This window comes from Mirounga angustirostris, unplaced genomic scaffold (assembly GCF_029215605.1).
Source record: "Mirounga angustirostris isolate CCGP_5_RB_7025 unplaced genomic scaffold, mMirAng1.0.hap1 SCAF_5, whole genome shotgun sequence".
Lineage (NCBI taxonomy): Eukaryota > Metazoa > Chordata > Mammalia > Carnivora > Phocidae > Mirounga > Mirounga angustirostris.
Window position 1 is genome coordinate 20,904,488 of NW_026991713.1, and position 21,314 is coordinate 20,925,801.

Consider the following 21,314-nt stretch of genomic DNA (forward strand, 5'->3'; position numbering starts at 1 on the left):
TTCCATGTGGCATTCCCTCCCTGAATGTTATCATCCCCTTGGTGACATTTGTTTGTCATGTGTGTTTTGAGGACGAATAGGACATATCTCAAAATCTGAGTGGTCTGTAGAATTTGCAGAATGAAAAATTAATATGTTATATACTAGCATGCATTCCAAATTGATGAAGATTATGGTTCCTCACAAAACCAGCAGTTAATACAGTGTCTCTTTATCAGATCAAAGGGCCAAATTATATTAAAACCCACAGTAGTTAATTTCCTGTGTAAACCTATACAAATTGGTTCAAAGCTGCACTAAGAGAAGAAGGACTTCTAATAAAATGACTTGGTTTAAAACTCTATTTAGACAATTCAGAGGCAGTTATACCTTATAAAGCATTCTTAATCTTTCCCACAACTGTGAATTTTTATGCTAATTAAACAATAATAAAGATATTAAATCAAATTTGGAGAAAATTTTTAGGTGGTTGTCATTCTTGGTAGCTTATTACAACATGTTACTTTCACTGCAGATTAATGCCACTTCACCCCACATGTGATTCTTGCAACAAGGAACAACAAAAAGCTGCTTCTTTCAGGGGAATAAAATGCTCTGTAGCTGACACTTTGGACAATTTCAGTGGCTCATTACCCTTTTCAAGAAGTTGGATGGCTTAGTCAATCCCTTCTTTAGTATGCGAAGTAGTAATCAGATGAGTTACCTGCCTTCTGCCTCCTTAAGCGATTTTTTTTTAAAGATTTTATTTATTTATTTGACAGAGAGAGATACAGCGAGAGAGGGAACACAAGCAGGGGGAGCAGGAGAGGGAGAAGCAGGCTCCCCGCAGAGCAAGGAGCCCGATGCAGGACTCGATCCCAGGACTGTGGGATCATGACCTGAGCCGAAGGCAGTCGCTTAACCGACTGAGCCACCCAGGCACCCTCCTTAAGAGATTTTTAGTGGAATTTAATTGCTTGATGTGAATACCTGTATACATACATTCAGCCAACATTCCCATCTCTTTGCATTTCCTTAGGCGACACTCTTGGCACTTTCTTCGCATGTACATGTCCATCACACAGTTGCCCCCGTTTTTACACTTGTACACGGCATTTTTGGTAATGCTTCTCCTGAAGAAACCTGTGGAAGAAACACAGAAAGGAGTAAAAGGGCTCCTAACAACTTCTACTCAGAAAAACACATTAGGATTAAGGCAAGCCAGAGCACTGTCTGGAGAACCCCTGGAGAGGGACGCCTGGGTGGCTCAGTCGTTAAGCATCTGCCTTCGGCTCGGGTCATGATCCCGGGGTCCTGGGATCGAGCCCCGCATCGGGCTCCCTGCTGGGCAGGAAGCCTGCTTCTCCCTCTCCCACTCCCGCTGCTCGTGTTCCCTCTCTCACTGTCTCTCTCTCTCTCTCTCTCAAATAAATTTTAAAAAAAACCCTGGAGAGCCCCCGGGTCATCCTTGAGTGTACAGGTGGCAAAGATACTTTCAACCTCACCCCAACATCCAGAAGGCTGTCATTTTCAATTTCTCGCTCAAAGATAAAGACACATTTGAATTATAGCCTCTCTTAAGAAAAATCTTAACTTTTGGGGGGAGTGGTTAAAGATTTATTTATTTGTTTGAGAGAGAGAGAGAGCAGTGGGAGGGACAGAGGGAGAAAGAGAGAGAGAATCTCAAGCAGACTCCCCACTGAACTTGGAGTCTGACACGGGGCTCAGTTTCAGGACCCTGAGATCAAAACCTGAGCTGAAACCAAGAGTCCATCACTTAACCCACTGCACCACCCAGGCTCCCCTTTACTTTGTTTTTTTAAGATAGGTTACTTTCCTTATACCTTTATTGGGAGACAGCTGTGTGCCAGTGAGCTCTAGGGGCCAGTGGTACAAAGACGAGTAAGTCATCCCTGACCTTTTAGCGTTTATAGCGTTAAAACCATGCAAACAACCAAACAAGTGAAATTAAGTGTTCCTGGGCTGGGCTGGGCAGAGGAAGCAGGGAGAATGGTCAGTTCTGGGTGAAGAGATCAGACTCAGAAGTAAGTGTTGAGCTAAGCCTTGCAAAACGAGTTGCTATTTACCAGGCGGACTGGGAGAGGTCACAGCGATGACTTCAATTCAGTATTTGACATGCCCAGCCTAGTGTCATAATACAAATTCCAACCTTGATTTAAAAGCAAACATCTCCCCTGAGAAGGTGTAGCCACAGCAGCAGCTCATTACAGGTAAGCTGCAGCAGGAAGGAAACACAACTGCCTTTCTTGCTCTTTTTCCCCACTCGCCACCTCTACTCTTTCTCCTCCACCCCGCTAACTGTAATTTCTGACACTTCCAGAGTCAAGGTGAAGCAATGAATAAGGAGAGGATTGTGGGAGGCGAGGGGAAGAATTAACAGGAAAGTGCTAGTTGCCTGTATTATTTGAAGATGGCTTGTGCCTAGCAAGTTTCTGAAATCGCCTCCTTCTCTCTTGGGTTGGGTTCTTTAGAGAAGGCCCACCACTGGGATTTGTTCCTTTGCAATTCCTCAATGAGGGCAGATACATCTCTCTTCTAGCCCATGACTTATATCCCCTTCTTCCGCATATAACAGGGTCCCTCCGCGGCCACGGTCCCGTCCCCAGGAGCTGCCCCTGCTGGCCCTGTCTGCTTCGTGGCCTCCGTCATCCGTGTCCAGGCTGAGCTCTTTGGGGCCAGCCACTCTCCCCTGCCAGGGCTCTCGTCCCGTCCTCAACTACAGACGGACGTCTGTTCCGTCTGACAGACAGCACTGTCTGTAGGAATTTGGCAATTCACCTCCATCCTTTTTACTCTGAAATCCCTCCATGTGGCCGTCTTGTCATGAGCTTAAGACAACCCTGGGCCGGCTTTCTCTGGCCCAGCAAACTGTGGGGAGGAGAAATCTCTCCCATTTATCCATAAGCAGCCACCATACCGCTTGCTCTTTCAGCTTTTCAGGTGAAAGTCAGATGCCAGTCTCTTGTGTCCCTCAGCTGTAAGGGATACATATCAATTTCCTCAAGTGATCCTGTTGAAGACCCTTTTGTTGGGCATAGGGTAGCAGAGCCTACTTAATGTGTAGATTACACCTAGGGAAGGGGGGGCACGTTTTCCTAATCCTCACAAAAGTACCATACTTTCAGTGGTGGTCCTCAGGGCAGACACCTGCATCCCACACGACCCCCCTTTGCAATGGGATTTATAGCACGCAAGTCACACGCTCCAAAATCTTTAAAGACTACTCTAGAATTTCCAACTCCTGACTGCTTCATACCCTCAAAGTAGGTGAGGTTTTAACTATTTCTTAACTACCCACTGCAAGATGGGCTCACTTTGGATGTAGCAACTAGCGTCTTCATGAATGCTGAAACTGAGACACCAAGAGTCCTTCCTATTTTAACAGCCTGTTGGAATAATGGCTAACGTTTATTAAGCACTCACTGGCTGTTGTTCTAACCACTTCACCTGCATTTAGTTATTTAACCTTCATAACAATTTTATGATGAAGATAATATTATATGTTCCCATTATACAGATGTGGAAGAGAGCCACAGAGACTAAGCCTCTTGGCCATGATCACATGGTTAATAAGTGGATTAGGAGGATTCAAACTCAGGCAGAAATTTCATCACAGACATGGAGATTTGTACATTCGTTATGACAATTTTTTCCAGCAGAAGTCAATAAAAATTGTTCTAGTAAAGTAAGTATAATATGACAATGTCCCAACAGCTAGAAATTGAGTGTCTTGAGGAAAAGGCATTATATGGCTAGGAATGGCCCTGATTAATTCTGAGTAGGGGAAATCAGAGAGCACTTCAATGAAGGAAGTAGAATTTAGCCAGGTGTTGGAGAATAAATAGGGTTTTGAAACATGGACTGTGAGGAAGGAAGGACATTCTGGGAAATGAGAAAGTTATGGAAATGCCAAGGAAGGTTAGATGATCTATTTTGGCAGGAGAGTAGAGTGTAGGGAGAATTAGTGGAAGGTGGGTAAGGGCACGTAGTGGGACAGAATATGGTTAAATGTCCTTCAACATGATGCAAAAGCTGTTGAGTTTTTACCATGCAGAAAGAGAAGCCATTAGAGGGTTTTGGCCGAAGAGGGTGTGACCTAACCTGCATCTTGGGAAGAATCCTTGGGGCAAGGTGAAAAAATGTGGAACAGCTGAGAGGTGATTGGCGCCTGAACTAGATGGTGAGAACAGGGAGGAGGAAACAGGGAAACTCAGGACTTGGTAACTAACTCAACATCAAAACAGAGGCTGAAGAAAAAGTTAGAGATAGCAAGGTTTACAAAAGTCATAGACTTGCTTGTGAATCTGTCAGCTGGTATAACTTTCAGTAGGAAAGATCTTACCATTTTCCTAAATGTCAGATCCAACTACACAAAGTCTAAAAAAAGACTTTGTGCTTCAGATCAACATTGATACTGGGAGTGCAAATACCAAAGCATGCATTTTAAGAGAGTCTCTAGGCAAGAAAAGGAAAGAAGGAAGGAATAAGGAAGGAGGGAAGAAAGAAGAAAGAAAAAGGAAGGAAGGAAGGAAGGAAGGAAGGAAGGAAGGAAGGAAGGAAGGAAGGAAGGAAGGAAGGAAGGAAGAAAAGATCCCAGAGGCCCCTCCCTCTCTTCCTCCCTGCTGAGGGATGGAGGGAGGGAGGAAGGAAGTTAGTTTTTTTCCTGGTACCAAATCAATGAGCTCAATGATATTCTTTAGTTAACCTGAATATTCATGAATATTCAGCCCCTCCCAGGAAGGATTCCATTTAAAACCATCGTAGATACTGATAGTTCAATAGTTAACAGAAATAAACCTCCTTATTCCAAGATGAATCAAAGAAACAGTGCTAGGACAATTCTGCAGGTTTTTTGTTTTTTTTTTTTTAACTCTTGTATTAACTGAGAAAGAAATCATTATCATCTCAATAGATGAATTAATTAGCTTTCACTCTGAGATGGCAACACAATATTATCATTATATCACTTAAATATGGGCACATATACTGTATTTATACTTATGCAAATCTATCTATACACATACATCTGCCTCTGTCTTGTGCATATTCAACAAGGCCCAGAAAAGTCATTTGAAAATGAATGGAAAGGAAATTCACTGAGGAACAGAGACTCCCTGGTAATGAAAGATGAATAGAGGGGGCTGACATTGCCATCTGAGGAAGGTGTAGCTCTAGGGGAACTCCTGCGGTGGCAGGAGAATATCTATAGGATAGGAAAATGGATACCTCCAATATACAAAATATTGCACATCCTGTTTCTCTGCTTTTTTTTTTTTTAAAGATTTTATTTATTTATTTGAGACAGAGAGAATGAGAGAGAGCACATGAGAGGGGGGAGGGTCAGAGGGAGAAGCAGACTCCCTGCCGAGCAGGGAGCCCGATGTGGGACTCGATCCAGGGACTCCAGGATCATGACCTGAGCTGAAGGCAGTCGCTTAACCAATTGAGCCACCCAGGCGCCCCTCTCTGCTTCTTTATACAGATGTAACTCACATGCCATACCCTACTCCCAACGCATATATAAATATGTATGCGTGTGCACACATACACACACACAAGGACACATGAACGTGCACACATCAGACTCCAGTGACTGACAGTAACTACCCATTAGTTTGAAATCAATAAAATATTAGTTGTTTAAAATTTTCAGGGTCTCGGGGCGCCCAGGTGGCTCAGTGTGTTAAGCGTCTGACTCGGTTTCCGCTCAGGTCAGGATCTCAGGGTTGTGAGATCAAGCCCCGCGTCAGGTTCCATGCTCAGCAGGGAGTCGGCTTCTCCCTCTCCCTCTGCCCTCCCCTGCTTGCTCTCTCTCTCTCAAATAAATAAATAAATCTTTAAAAAAAAAAAAAAACTTTCAAGGTCTCCATACTTTTTAAACAGCAACAAATGCATAGAGCTGAATAACTAGTATGTTTACATGCACTGTAGCCTAAATAGAATTAGACTTTAGGTCTATCTCAGCACATTGTCAAATAGAAAGGACTCCACCACCCACTTACATAGAACTTACTTTGTATCAGGCACTGTTCTAAACACTTTGCATATGGTGATTCATTTAATATCCACATCAATCCTATGAAGTAAATTCTATTCTTATCTCCCTCTTACAGCTAAGGAGACTGAGTTACACAGAGATGAAGCATTTTGCTCGAGGTCCTACAAATAATAAATGGTGGAGCTTGGATTTGAACCCTGATAAGCTCAGTTCCAAACTCTATGCTCTTAATCAGTACATTAAGCTATCCTTCTAGTAAGGAGCTTACATTGCTTAAAATTGTCTTTAGACATTAATCTTTCTAGAACTTGATTATAGACTCCTGATCACCTGGCAGAAGCTGTTTCAGACTATTATTTTCAAAAAAGCAACCCTCAAACTTCTGAGATGGAGTTGATGAAAATTATTTTTTTAAGCTTTTATTTTAATTCAAGTTGGTTAACGCACAGCATTATATTAGTTTCAGGTGTACAATATAGTGAGTGATTCAACACTTCCATACAACACCCGGTGCTCATCACGATAAATGCACTCTTTAATCCCCATCACCTATTTCACTCATCTCCCCCGAACACCCTCCCCTCTGGTAACCATCAGTTTGTTCTCTATAATTATGAGTCTGTTTTTTGGTTTGCCCACCTATCATCTATCTATCTATCTATCTATCTATCATCTATCATCTATCTATCATCTCTCCGTCTCTTTTCCCTTTGGTCATTTGTTTTGTTTCTTAAATTCCACATATGAGTGAAATCATATGGTATTTGTCTTTCTCTGACTGACTTGTTTCGCTTAGCATTATACTCTCTAGCTCTAACCATGTCATGCAAATGGCACGATTTCATTCTTTTTATAACTGAATAATATTCCATTGTATATGTATACCACATCTTCTTTATCTATTCATCTATGGATGGACATTTGGGCTCCTTCCATATCTTGGCTACTGTAAATAATGTTGCTATAAACATAAGGGTGCATGTATCCCTTTGAATTAGTGTTTTAGTATTCTTTTTTTTTCAGACTTTTTTTTATTCATTTCAGTCAGATAGAGAGAGAGCATAAGCAGTGGGAGAGGCAGCAGGAGAGAGAGAAGCAACTCCCCACTGAGCCAGGAGCCCGACATGGGGTTCGATCCCAGGACCTGGAGATCATGACCTGAGCTGAAGGCAGAGGCTTAACCATCTGAGCCACCCAGGTGCCCCATGTTTCAGTATTCTTTAGGTAAATTCCCAGTAGTACAATTACTAAATCACATGGTAGTTCTATTTTCAACTTCTTAAGGAACCTCCATACTGTTTTCCACAGTGGCTGCACCAGTTTACATTCCCATCAAGACTGCAAGAGGGTTCAGTTTTCTCCACATTCTCACCAACACCAGTTGTTACTTGTGATGAAAATTATTATTGACTATTTAGTGCCTGCTAATAATTTGAGTTTTTCCCTCTTTAACCTATTGGAGAACCACAGACAGACAAAAAATTTCACCTGACTTCTCCAACACTTACTTTTACCAACTATAATCCATATTGATTTTTTTTTCTTAAATACATTTTAAAAGGACTGACTTTGGGGCACCTGGGTGGCTCAGTCGTTAAGCGTCTGCCTTCAGCTCGGGTCATGATCCCAGGGTCCTGGGATCGAGCCCCACATTGGGCTCCCTGCTCTGTGGGAAGCCTGCTTCTCCCTCTCCCATTCCCCCTGCTTGTGTTCCTTCTCTCACTGTGTCTCTCTCTGTCAAAAAATACATAAAATCTTTAAAAAAAAAAAAAAAGGACTGACTTTGAATTATTTTGGGAAGTTGCCTAACATCCTTTCAAAGTAAACAAATCTACAAACAACTTAGTAGTCCAAGGGCATTCATCAAACTTCTATACTTCCTTCTGTCAAAAAAATACCACAAAATAAGAGAAAAATTCATGGAAACAGCATAGTCTCTAAGAGTTAGAATGCAACTCCCTCGGTTTATCAAAAATGTTGATGAATCCCTGAAAGCTAAAAAACAGAGTAAATTTATGAAAAACATTGCCCAAAACAGGTGCAGAGAATGCAGGATTAGGAGCAATGGAGGAAACTCCAAATTCAAATACAAGATGCTGACGGCCTATAAGCATTCAGCGGGAGTACTGTGCTAAGCCAGGAGTTGGCTAACTACAACATGCAGGGAAAATTCCACCCCCTGTTTATTTCTGCATGATCTGCAACCTAAGAATGGTTTTTACATGTTTAGTGAGTGAAAAAAAGTCAAAAGAAAATTATTTTGTGGTAGGTAAAAGTTGTATGACATACAAATTTTAGTGACCATAAATAAAGTTTTATTGGAACACAGCCAAGCTCATTCATTTACCTGCACATCTGCTTTCACACTACAATGGCAGTCAAATAGCCTAAAAATATTAACTATCTGGCCCTTTACAAAAAGTTTGCCATGCATCTAAGCCGTTGATAACAGTAGTATTTGCATGCAGTCTCAAGCAAAGAATATAAACCAGAGGGGGAGGACAATGCCCAGGAGGAATGGGGAGCTCCCATGCCTAGAAGATAAGGACTGAAACATTCTATCCAACCACACATCTTGTACTCCCTCCAGATTGCTAAAAGCAGGCTGCACAAACACAAACCGCATCAGAGGGGTGAACAGGGAATCTCAGAGGCTACTTAATGAAACCACTCTCCTTTCTGAAGTCATTTGAGAATTGCCTTTGTGTGAGTTTGCCTGGGAGGCAACTCTCAGTCTATCGTACTTTCACCTTAACCTATTAATATGAGGTACAGGGTCAAAGTATAAGACATTGCAAGGAGAGCTCCCACAAAGGCAATTCTTAAATTATATATTCTAATACTCATATATATCATAATTAGAAATGAAGATACTTAGATGCCTCATTCTTTATTTTTTAAAAGTGATAGGACTAGTGGTTGTCATTTCAATGTGTGAAAGAGGCTGACAACCCTACTTAGTAATTAAAAAGATGGTCTATTTTGTATACAAGTGAGTAGTGTTCCATAATTTATAGTTGTGCCTGCTTTTGGAAAGTATGTTGGTGGAGAACACCAGCAGATCAATATGTCAACCAACCAATGGGTTTGGATTTGCCATCACCTAGATTGTGTTTGTTTTTCTCTTTGTTGGTGTGTTTTTTCCCTAAACACAGAACCAACTTTTAAAACACTCATATGCAAGGAAAATGCTGTTAGTGCTGACTGTCTTTGGAAAGTCAGTGACAGAAGGATACAAGGAAAAAGCACAGAGAATAAAATATAGCTCAGGAGTTCTGAGGATTTGACTACAAATTCTACGCCATTCTTTCATAGCTGTGAGACCTGGACAAGTAACTGAGTGTTGGTATCTTTATTTGCAAAAGGGAGATGATAATACCATCTACTGGAGCCATTATAAGGATAAATGAAATAAAGAGTCTGAGGTAGGAATTGCCGAGCCCATAACTGAGAGTCATTACATTCCCTAATTTGAGTCCATTAATGTGTATTTTTTCAATAATTTTAGCAATGCTAAAATGAAAGGATAATTTATTCAGTGATTCATGTATACTTTGTTCTTTCTCCTATTGTTTTTTTGGGGGGGTTATCCTTTTCTTCCTCCCTCCTTTTTTTTTTTTTTTTTTTTTTTTGCTTTTCTTTCCCAACCCAAGAGGGTAGACATTTTTCCGTGTTCACTTGATAAAACAAAAGCTAAAGTTGTCCATCTCTAAAAACAGATAATTCTCAAATAGGGCTTTTGTTTTCAACCCCTCATTGAAAGGGTTATACTGGATCATCTCAAAGATGATGGAGGTGGAAGTCAATGCTTTTAGATTGGGAAAAGGAGGGGAGGGGTAATAATGCTCTGCGTGAGCTTGATTTTGCATGTCTTTAAGAGCCATTCAGACTCCCAGGTGGGCAAACTCCCAGGAGCTGGAGGCTTAAGCAAACTAGAGGTTTTTTCAGTCACTACTTTCATATTTATATATTGCTTATATATTTAGTTTAAACATTTTTTCTTGTTTAAATGTAATTTTTATTGTCTTAGTTTTGTCTAACATCATTGCTATATATTTATTTGAAATTTCAATTTTCATCCACTGGAAATCATCCTTTTACCATTTAATTTTTCTGTATATTTTTTTTGATACTATTTCATTGCTTTTATATTTGTTAATCTTTTATTTTTTTGTCTTACTGTTTTCTCTTTTTGTCTGTTTTAGTTCAGTTATATAAACTGTTTCCCGGCTTTGCTTTAAAATGGTGACTAAGAGAGCTGGAATTTTGTCTGTTTTGTTCACCACTGCATCTCCTATGCTTAGAATAGTGCCTGGCATATGGTTGGTCCCTAATAATAGTAGCTGAATAAAGAACTGAATTAATGAATTCAAACTCTCAGAAGCTGGAGGCTTAATTAATAGGAAGAGAAATAGTTTTGAAGACTGTTTATGATTAAAGTTTGGGAGGCTGGATGAACAGAAAAATAACAACAATAAAATTATAAGAATACACCAACAAAACAGCAATAACTAATGCTTAATGAGCATTCAAGTGTTCCAGGCATAGAGCTAGATGTTTCAAAAACAATGTCTCATTTTTTCTTCACAATTATTCAATGATAATAGTAATAATAATGGACATTTATTGAGGGTTCACCATAGGTAAGTACTATGTTAATTGCTTTACACACATTATCTTGTTTAATCCTCCCCCAACCCCTAGGTACCTACCTCAAAGGGTGGTCCTGAAGACTGAATGAGTTAGTACAGGTAAAGTCCCAGATAAAGCGTGCATATAATAATCATTTGATATATCTTATCTATCAGCAGCACCACCATCATCCTCATCTCAACCTCAACCTCCTCCTCCTCATCTTTATTATTATCCGCATTTTATAGGAGAGAAGTCTGAAGCCCAGACATTCAGTAACTTGGACATCTGGGAAGAGAATCAGTGGTGGGGAAGGGGGTGTTGAAATCTGGGTTGTCTGCTGTCAGAATCTGATTCCTCTTGTGACTTCTATAACACTACAAAAGGCTTTCAATGTGGTGATATAGTTTAAGCCCCACCCCCTTGCATCCCACTCTAAGATAATTTGACCTATTGAGTTCAGTAGGATCATTATCAGATTTTATAAAATCAGATCTCAAAATCAAACAGGATTTTAGGAATTTCATGCGCGGTCAGGGCATCTCAGCCCTGACCCATAAACAAAGGGCCCATTGGAAACACTCTGCATCTATTCCACACACCAGAATAGTTTCAACAACTATGAAGTCTTTCCTAGAACTTCAGAACTAAGTCAGAATATGTTCAAAAGGACACCCATTTACTCATAAAATGCCTTTTAAGAATTCTACCATTCTCTCGCTGATAAGTGTAGACTCTCCCGGCCTGGAGATGGATGTGACTGACATTGACCTATTTGGAAATGCAGCCATTTGAAATTTTCAGTCAGATGCAGATCAGTTTTGTTAGTTGAGGCTCGAAGTTTGAATTAAAATTCATCTACACATCAGCACATTTTCATATGCCCCACTGATAACGGGGAGAAAAGAAAGCTCTTGAAGTAATCTAGTGCTGAGCAAATGGCAGTCACTGTCACTGCGTTATGCTTGTGTTCTCACAATTATTATTTTTAAAAATGTATTGAAATTTCTTTTCTCGATGCTGTAAATATCGACAATAGAACATTCATTAAAATTAAAATATTTCTAACATGAGACCAATGAAATCAGGGTGTTTAACCATGATCTTTGTTTTGTTTTTAAGTTTTGAAAAATTGTGTGTGTATGTGTGTGTGTGTGTGTGTAAGGATCACCGGTCTGACAGACCTGCATCAAAGTCCTAAAGCAAGAGAGCTGCCAGGATCTACAAAGACCCTGTGAAATAGATACTACCCTTTTTTTTGCAGCATGGAGGCTCAGAGAAGCAAAATATTCCATAAACTAAGAATTGGCTGGCCGGATATCCACGACACCTACTTCTACTCTAGTGTATGTTCTCTATTGTAAAGGCGGGAAAATGGGACACAGTCTTTCCCAGACTCCCTTGCAGCTAACGTTGTGGATATGATTTAAGCTCTGCGGGACAGATGCCCTTTTAAGACTGTTGTCTCTGCTGGCAACCAGGGCTGTGGAATTGTGCTGTGGTGGCGTCTTGGTTTCTAGTTGCTAGCTTCGAGGGCATTGAAAGGCAAGACAGGGCATTCATAATGTGTATATTAGATTTAGCTGACAAACCATCACTCTGGAGCCAGTAATTATGGTGCAGGCAGCTTTCCGATCCCTAGATGGCAGCTAAGGCAGTGCCTTTCTGGAGCCAACAGCTCTGTGTTAGCTTCCTGTTTCCCCATCTTCCTGACCACAGCAATTCCCTGGCAGACCAGTTCTACAGGGTGACCCCGAGCATTCTCTTGGAGACTCAGCATAGAACCTGCTCCTCTGCTCTTCTAACTTCTCCCATATTAATTCCTTACTGCTTGAAATTTTGCTTTCTGTTTTATTTCACTGAACTCTGACCGATATATTAAGTAACATCTTTACTCAGCCACGAATGACAGTCTAGATTCAATGCATGCTTGTGAAACCCAAAAGTCCACACCCTTCCTTTGATGGAAAGCTACGGAGTAAGATTCATTTTGTATCTGGTAAGCACAGATACCCAAGGGGTGTGGGGGACCGAGCTGGCCAAGATGTTAGGCCTACCTGGTATGGGGTACTGGTTCTTTCCCTTGTACTCTACTCTGTGCTGTGAACCTCCTCCCTGTTCACTAAGCTAGGATCATTTTCATTTGTTTCCTCAAGAGAACATATACAGGGTGCCTGGGTGGCTCAGTTGGTTAAGCGACTGCCTTCAGCTCAGGTCATGATCCTGGAGTCCCTGGATCGAGTCCCGCATGGGGCTCCCTGCGCAGCAGGGAGTCTGCTTCTCCCTCTGACCCTCCCCCCTCTCATGTGCTCTCTCTCTCAAATGAATAAATAAAATCTTTAAAAAAAAAAAAAAAAGAGAACATATACAAAGCACAAAGGAGTTCATTGTTGGCTTTATAGTCACCAAAGTCTAAGCCTCAAGATCCCAGAATGGAGCCTCAGAGACCCTTCCCACTGGTGACTGAAGACCAGCTAGAATAACACCCAACAGACTCTCTACTGTGTTAACAGCGGTGAAAACCAGAGCCCCACCCACAGTGCCCAATCCCTCCACAATGCTGCATAATCATGGAATTTAGACAAACCCCAGAGAAAGGTGGGGTTTTTTTTGGGGGGGGAGTAGAATAACCCTGAATTGAATGAAATACAGTTTCTATGAATTCAATCCAGCTATACAATTCAATCCAGCTATAGAAAATGAGTTTATGTGTCTCATATCCATGCCCTGAGTGTTGTACTCTCTCGCTACCCAGCTTCAAGTTAATTCTCACACTCACCCTCCAGAGTCATTGGTCTACAACAGGGTCAGCAAACTACAGCTAGGCCTATGGGCCAAATTCAGCCTACTGCCTGTTTTTTTTGTTGTTGTTGTTGTTTTTTAATTTCCTTGCCTATTTTTTTAGGTTAAATAAATCCATGTCTATGCCCCTTCTTTATGTGGGTGTGTTTGCAGAGTTGAGTAATCACAACAGAAACCGCTATGGTGCAAAGCCTAAAATATTTACTCTCTCTTTGCAGAAAAAAACATTTCCAACCCCTGATGTAGAACACAGGCTCTTCCTGGCTCCATCTCATCTTCACCCTGCACTCTGGTCCTTTTGCTCCCACCATGGGAGCAAAGTCTCAAATCAGAATCAGTGAAAAAGCTCTGCCTTTCTCTGTTCTTAAAAATTATACTACATCCCGGGGCGCCTGGGTGGCTCAGTTGGTTAAGCGACTGCCTTCGGCTCAGGTCATGATCCTGGAGTCCCAGGATCGAGTCCCACATCAGGCTCCCTGCTCAGCAGGGAGTCTGCTTCTCCCTCTGACCCTCCCCCCTCTCATGTGCTCTCTCTCATTCTCTCTCTCTCTCATTCTCTCTCTCAAATAAATAAATAAAATATATAAAAAAAAATTATACCTACATCCAGATCCAGCTTTTTCTTCCTGAATTCCCCCAAGGATGGGTTCTCTCTTGAGCACTTGTCTGTCCCCTTGTGTCCTATGACCCCACAATTTCCTGGTCCCCACCCCATCTCTGGCTTCCTTCTATAAACTTTAGGGGAGATTCATCCCCTGCCTGCTTTTAAAATCAGTGTTTTGGGGGGTTGTCCTAGGCATACTGGTTTCACTCCAGTCACCTGGATGCCCCAGATTCTTCTTGGGAGGACCAGGTTTCACCAGTGTTCACCTGTAAGGAGGTGAGCCGACCCAGATTACTGACTTCAGGGGTTTATTCCCTTGGCCCAGACAATACCAATACTTTGTCCATTGATTTAGTCAATATTAACCTTGAGCAAATAGCTCAGAGTAGAATGATCACTCAGTAGGCAAGGATTAAAAGACAGGGTAGCCTAGTGGTCAACAGCAGAAGTTCTGGAATTAGATTTATAAGCTGTAGATTTGAAGCTTCACCTCTAATTAGCTGTGAAGCCTTGAGTAAGTTCATTAACCTCCTGTGCTGCACTCTTTTCATCTATAAAATGGGAGTGAAGTATTAGAACTAAAAGGTTTACTATTGAGGTATAATAAATACATCAGATAATAAAGTCTTAATTCTCTTTGATCTCAGTTTTAAAAGAGTTGAGTTCAACAGTTTCTCTTTCTTTCAAAAAACAACAGGGGCGCCTGAGTGGCGCCCAATTCTTGATTTCGACTCAGATTGTGATCTCAGGACTGTGGGATTGAGCTGGGTGTGGAGCCTGCTTGGGGTTCTCTCTCCCTCTCTCTCTCTACCCTTCCCCCTGCTCGCTCGCTCGCTCTCTCTCAAAAACAAACAGAAAAAACCCATAACCTATAAATTTATTTTAACCATATGAGAGGTTGTAAATAGGAAATAGTTTACTTATATATAAGCTAAATACACTAAAAGGCTTTTCCTAGAGATTTAGAACAGGTAGGAGTGGAAGAAGAGAAAATGGGATGTTATCTGGGAAAAGGGAAGAATCCAGTCTGAGGGATTCCAACAACCAATAGAGTAAAACCTCAAGGAGATAATGGCCAACCAGAGATGCTTACCTTTGCACCCCTCACAGGTCAGTGCATTATAATGGTATCCAGATGCTCTGTCTCCACAAACAACACATAACTCATCCCCTTTTATTCTCCCTGCTGATGCACCCATTCGGGCCTTTTTTGCTACAGGAATCTCTGCTACCTCGATCTCTCCCTGGTAGAGAGCCTCAGCCGGCATTCGCCTGAGTTCATATATTCCAGGAGAATACCACTCCTCAGGCTGCTGGGGGTAGAAACCCAGGTTGGAATAATAGGATGACGAGGAAATCTGTGGTTGAACTTGCGGAAACGGAGCATTGTTATATTGTGAGTATGGTTCCACTTCTAGATTCTGTCCCAAAGGTCCTGCTGCTTGTTCTGTTAGTACACCTGAACAAGAGTAACAAAATTGGAATTAATGTCTAAGAAAAGATCAAAATTTAACTATATAAAAATTGACAACTTTTTTACAGCAAAAAAAGAAAAACCACTGCAAAAGGATTTAATGATGAATTACAAGCTCAGAAAAATATCTGCAACATAAAAGACAGACAAAGACTCATATTGTTAATAGGTAAAAAGCACTTGCAAACCAGTAAGAAAAATTCAACAATCCCATGGGGGGAATAAAAGGATAAAGGATATGAGTGGACAGTAGAAATACAAAGTGTTTTATAAACCTACAAAAATGCACTCACTTATCAACAATTAAATTTAAATTTAAACTGCAATATAAAATACGACCATGTTCATCCTCAAATGAGTAAAGGTTAAAAATGCTCGATAGAACACTCTTAGAAAAGCAAACATTCTTAGATGACAATTTTTCAGTATCTTTCAGCATTTGAAACTCAAATACTCTTTTAACCCAGCAGTTAGACTGCAAGGAAATTTATTTTAGAGATAGGCATGTATCTGTGTGAAAAGCTTCTGTAAAGATGTCCATGTGCAGGAACATCTATAAAAACTATAAATCAGGAACAATTTAAATATCCACCAATAGGAGTCTGGTTTAAATAAATTACATTATGTCTATGCACTGAAATACTATGTAGATGTGAAACAATGATTTAGATCTATATGTACTGATAAAGAAAGGTTTCTATGATATGATGCTATTTGAAAATATTAAACTATAGAATAATGTATATATTTGTGTGGGTATTAAAAGAACAATGTGTGTGTGCACACGCATGCACAAGGCAAATTTCTGCATGATACAAAAGAAACTGGATGATGGTGACTGGAAAGTGAGATTGTTGCTTTGTTTTCTGGGGTGGGAGGTTGCACAGTCTTTACACTGTAACTTTGCCATGTAGATTAGTATTTTAATCATGGTAAAACAAAGAAGGAGCTTAAAAAAAAAAAAAAAAAGAATGCAGTGGCTGGAATTGTGTGGTTCAAATCCCAGTCCTGTTACTTATTTTCTGTGTGCATGTTGGTAATTTATTTAATGTCTTTAAGGATCGAATTTCTCTTCATAAAACAGGGAATAATAGGTACCTCATTAGGTTGATGTGAGAATTAAACAAGATAATGCATGCCAAACACTTTGCTAAATGTTTGGCACACAAGGAGTGCCTGATAAATTATAGTTGTCATTAAAATAGTAGTAATAATTATTATTCTACTGCCATTATTACAAAATGAGCCTTCTGCCTATAAAACCTCTAGGTATTAGAAAACTATCAGGTTATGAAAATGCTTCTATTTCCTAGAAACACAATCTACTACTCTAGAAAATAAAAATATTTAAACTATGCAAAACACTAACAAATTTAATAAACTAAATAAGATAGAGGAGAATATACAAATGTGTCCAATTCTTCAAAGGATGGTCAGGCAACCCTAGACCGAAATTCCAGCTCCACCTCCGATGAACAGTGGGACTTTGGGCAAATTACTGAAACTACTGATGAACCCCAGTTTTGATGGCAGCAAGCTTGGGATGAAAATGTCTAGATCAAGGGTTATGCTGAGGATTGATTGAGGTAATACAGATTATTCCACAGTTTCTCATCTGAAACCCTTGGGGTCACACATGTTTTGGAATTCAGAATTGATTGCTTGCGTTTTAGAACAGACCACAGTGTTATTTCTCCCTGCGTGGTCTGGGACAGAACTCAGAATCAAACATAGCAATCTTTTCCATGGTGAAATGTATAAATATTCATATGACACAGAATAAAGGCCATAAATATCCTCACATCCATTCAGGTCAGGTTTTGCCACCAGAGAAGTTTGTGTCAAACTTTGGATAAAATGTTTAGTTTTTAGAGCTTTTGGAATTTAGAACTGTCAGTTAGGGACTGTGGATCTACGCATCTATACATTTGCAGTGCCCCCAAAATAGTTGTGGTTGTTATTATTGCTATTGCTACCATCAGCAAACTCTTAGAGACTCCATCCTAGTGCCAGGCACTTGTATATTTTCAACTCTTTCTCTCAAAATCCTATGAGGTGGGTAACATTAGGATCCTCATTTACAAATGAGTAGCCTGAGGCACAGAGAAGTAAGGCAACTTTATTCCCACATACCTAAATAGCTGAGATTTGGACTTTGATAGCCTGACTTCAAAGCCATGTGCTAAATCACTCCTCTCTGGGATAATTTCAGATGTGTGATGCTTGAAAGCATGATAGTACACGGTTTTCTCTTCCTCCCTCTGTACTTCAGTTGGTGAGTACCTTCAATGCCTCTGCTTACAGGTAAGCTGCAACCAGGTGTGCGAGGCTCCACATGATCCTACCTTTTCTTTTCCAGCCATTTCTCCTGTTTTGACTTCTCTAACCCTTGAATGTGCATTGCTGCCTCCAGACTCAGGACCTCCCTTCCCCACCCCGAGCTCTGCTGCTTCCTGAGCCTGGAACCTTCTGCAACACAGCCATTTGCTCACTGGGCTTCATCTCACTATTCTCCACTTATCTATCTCTAAATTTCCTTTTAATTATAGTTTCTCTTGGGAAGTCTTCCCTGACTCTAGGTCCCTGGGTGTTCTGAGTCTTGTTACATGGTACTTACCTATCCTCCCTGGGCTGCGCTTTGCTCATCTCTAAAGAAAAGACTTCATGTTCGATGACCTTATAGTTCTCCTTTATATCTAAAATCTTCATAAGTATATGACTAATAGACTATGGACATGAGAATTCAGTGCTCTTCTATAATGGCAAAATAGAATATATGCATACCAAAAGTTTGTTGAAAAGAATGCTTTCTGCATTGATCCAGAAAAAGATTGTCGAAGCACAAAGTATACACTATCTGGGCAAAAATTAACTTCCTGTCCTTTATGCCTTACTTCTCCATTTAAAACCAGCATTGAGTCAGTATATCTGACAAAGTTTTGGCAATGGTGCCTTGTCTTATTACCACAGAATAGAAGAATATGAAAAGACGGTATGATTACAGCAAAAAGAAGAGAGAAAATATAAGCAAAATCCTAATCTATTTCATAATTAAATATGACTAAAATTTGTTGAGTGAATAGGTTTGAAAAGAACTGAAAAGCATTAAAAGCATTAGTTTCACTTACACTTATTGCTGAATTTTATCCTCCAACTGATCTTACCCCATCAATTACCTGTTCCCAGGTATTTGCTATCTGCTATCTACTATCTCATAAGGTAGTTCTGAGTATAGAATAAAGTAGTTGAGAAAAGGTTTTGATAAGTTGGATGTCAGAAAGACATGTTTGTTTCCTAAAGAGCCTAGCAAAATCCTGATTTTACTAGTTAACTGATAGTTAATTAGTAATTATTAACACTTGGTCTGTTTTGAAAACATAAGTTATAGGATACTTCTTTCAATTATAAATATATACTGAACACCTGCTATTTTCCAGACAGTGTGCTAGTCTCTGAGAATAAAATAGTGAACAAGACAGACAGAATACAGATACAAAAGGCCCCCCCAGTCATTCCCTATACAAGCGAGCACATGTGTTGTGTGTGTGTGTGTGTGTGTGTGTGTGTGTGTGTGTGTGTGTAGAGATGTCAAGGGCTGGGACAAAAACAAGCAAACAAATACCAGAACTTTCTGATAGAGCATCAGATGTGGAATGGGAAGAGTAGATCAACTTTAAAATATGCTTTCTAAAAAGGTAAATTTATTTCTACTTTAATATAATTTAAAGGGAATAATAATATATGAATATATACCTATAAATTTGATTTATCAGTGCTTTTCTGGAATCAGTCTATCAAAAAGTGGGGGAATTTGGACTCCTTTATGACAGGTAATGCTCCCTGAGAGTTTAGGAAGAACTTTTTTTTTTTTTGAGATTTATTTATTTATTTTAGACAGAGAGCACAAGCAGGGGAGGGGCACAGGGAGAGGGAAAGGAAGAGAATCTCAAGCAGACTCCCCACTGAGCACAGAGCCCAACGCGGGGCTCAATCTTAGGACCCTGATATCATGACCTGAGCCAAAATCAAGAGTTGGACACTTAACCTATGAGCCATCCAGGCACTCCTAGGAAGAGCTTTTAAACAGGAACACATGAACAGACCGACACCTGGGGTGTCTGAGACCTCCTGCAAAGGAAAGCAAAATTCTTCTGAATAGAGAGTCTCTAGCATTCAGTAGTTTCTTTAAAGGGATACCATCTAAGGGAACTTTCTGAGGTGAAAGAAATGTTCTGTACCACCAATATGGTAGCCACTAACCATATGAGAATATGGAACACTTGAAATGTGGCTAGTGATATTGAGAAACTGAGTTTTAAGTTTTATCTAATTTTAATAATTAAAATTAAAAATTACATAGCCACGTGTGACTAGCGACTAGGAGTTTGTGATCAGAATCCCTGTGTACCCAAATGGGAGAATCAGGCTCATGTTGTAATGAAGGCACTTTGCCATGATCTCACAGTTTGTTCCTGATGAGCCTGGTAAGGGTTTACATTATATCCATTTTTTTACCCCTGACACAATGCTGACCATAGTAAATGTTTCATGATCTTCTGTCAAAATGTTTCATGAATGGAAAAATTGCCTTCTCTGCCTTCCTTTATTCCTAATCCATGGTTTCTTAACTAGATGATACGGCTTCATTTGTAAGCTGTTTGCCCCTCCTGGCCTTTGTGACGTTGGCGCCTTTCCCTGGCTTACCAGCTGATCACCTCCTCTGTGAGGCCTGTCCTAGCTCCCCTTGGTTAATCTCGCCTACTCTCTGTCCACACCATTATTGTAGCACATAGAAGCATATACAGTGTTTGGTTTGTTTATAGGCTTGTCCTCTACGCTAAACTTGAAGTGGTATGACGCACGGGTTACGAGGGCCCTGCTGCATAGACAAATCTGGATTCAATCCACCTACAACTTGCTAGATGAATGAATTTGGCAACGATGTTGAACTTCTTTAAGCTTCTCTTCCTTCCTCTATAATGTGGAATAACACAGTACCTGGGTGAAAGGTTGTAGTACAGATAAGCTAAGACAGAGAATATAAACTGCATTGTGCTGGACACAGAATAAACATTCAATGCATTTTATTTTATTGTTGTGGTTAGCCTGTGAGCTCTTTGGGGAATATATTAGGTTATATTCCCCCCCCCGCCACCTTTTTTTTTTCATTCCTGATGCCTTACACAAAGCCTGACACAGTGTGCTTAATAAATATCTGTTAAATGGAAACAATGGAAAAATTTGCTTCTCCTGCCTTCCAACTAATTTCCTAAATACAGTGTCAGTCACTTTTAAACAACATATTTAAATAAAACAGTATGTTGCTAAGTCTATAATCAAAAATTCAAAATTATAATTATTGTAAAAATGATTAGAGTTTCTCTTTTAAGTGAAAATATAAAACATAAGATTCTGTTTTGAAAAAATATTAAAATAGACAATATTATATTATATGGTCTATGTTTTAATTATAATCTATGTTTTACTTCAGAGAAAACAAATAGCCTAAGCCTAAAGCTGAACTCTTTACTCATCTGATTTTCCATTGATTTGGGAGAAATCTGCTATGAAACTAATTTAGTAAATCAGTGTTTCTCAATCTCTTTTTATTTTTCTCACCACAACCCATAGTTTGAAATACATCTTATATCATAATTCCTTTGTACACTTAAACATATGTAGAAGTTATTGAAACAAGATTTCCATGAAATAACCCTTATCCTCACTTCTTGAAGTGTATTCTGACATTTCTACTCTACTTCTATTCTATTCTACTCTATTCTGTTCTATTCTATTCTGTTCGT

The 21,314-nt window shown here is 39.9% G+C and overlaps 1 protein-coding gene across 4 annotated transcripts in view; it reads right to left on the bottom strand.

Annotated features, from left to right (window-relative positions):
- The window catches only part of NR1H4 (nuclear receptor subfamily 1 group H member 4), a 47,106-nt gene that overhangs the window by 19,332 nt on the left and 6,460 nt on the right, over window positions 1–21,314 (bottom strand). For 2 of the 4 annotated variants that reach the window (XM_045867152.1, XM_045867145.1), the window contains exons 2-3: window positions 15,130–15,495; window positions 982–1,122 (exon numbers count right to left, since the gene is read on the bottom strand). In XM_045867152.1, the coding sequence (XP_045723108.1) occupies window positions 982–1,122; window positions 15,130–15,495 (507 nt within the window). Of the gene's footprint in view, window positions 1–969; window positions 1,123–15,129; window positions 15,496–21,314 lie in introns of all 4 variants that reach the window. The other 2 variants (XM_045867137.1, XM_045867160.1) reach the window with 2 other exon arrangements.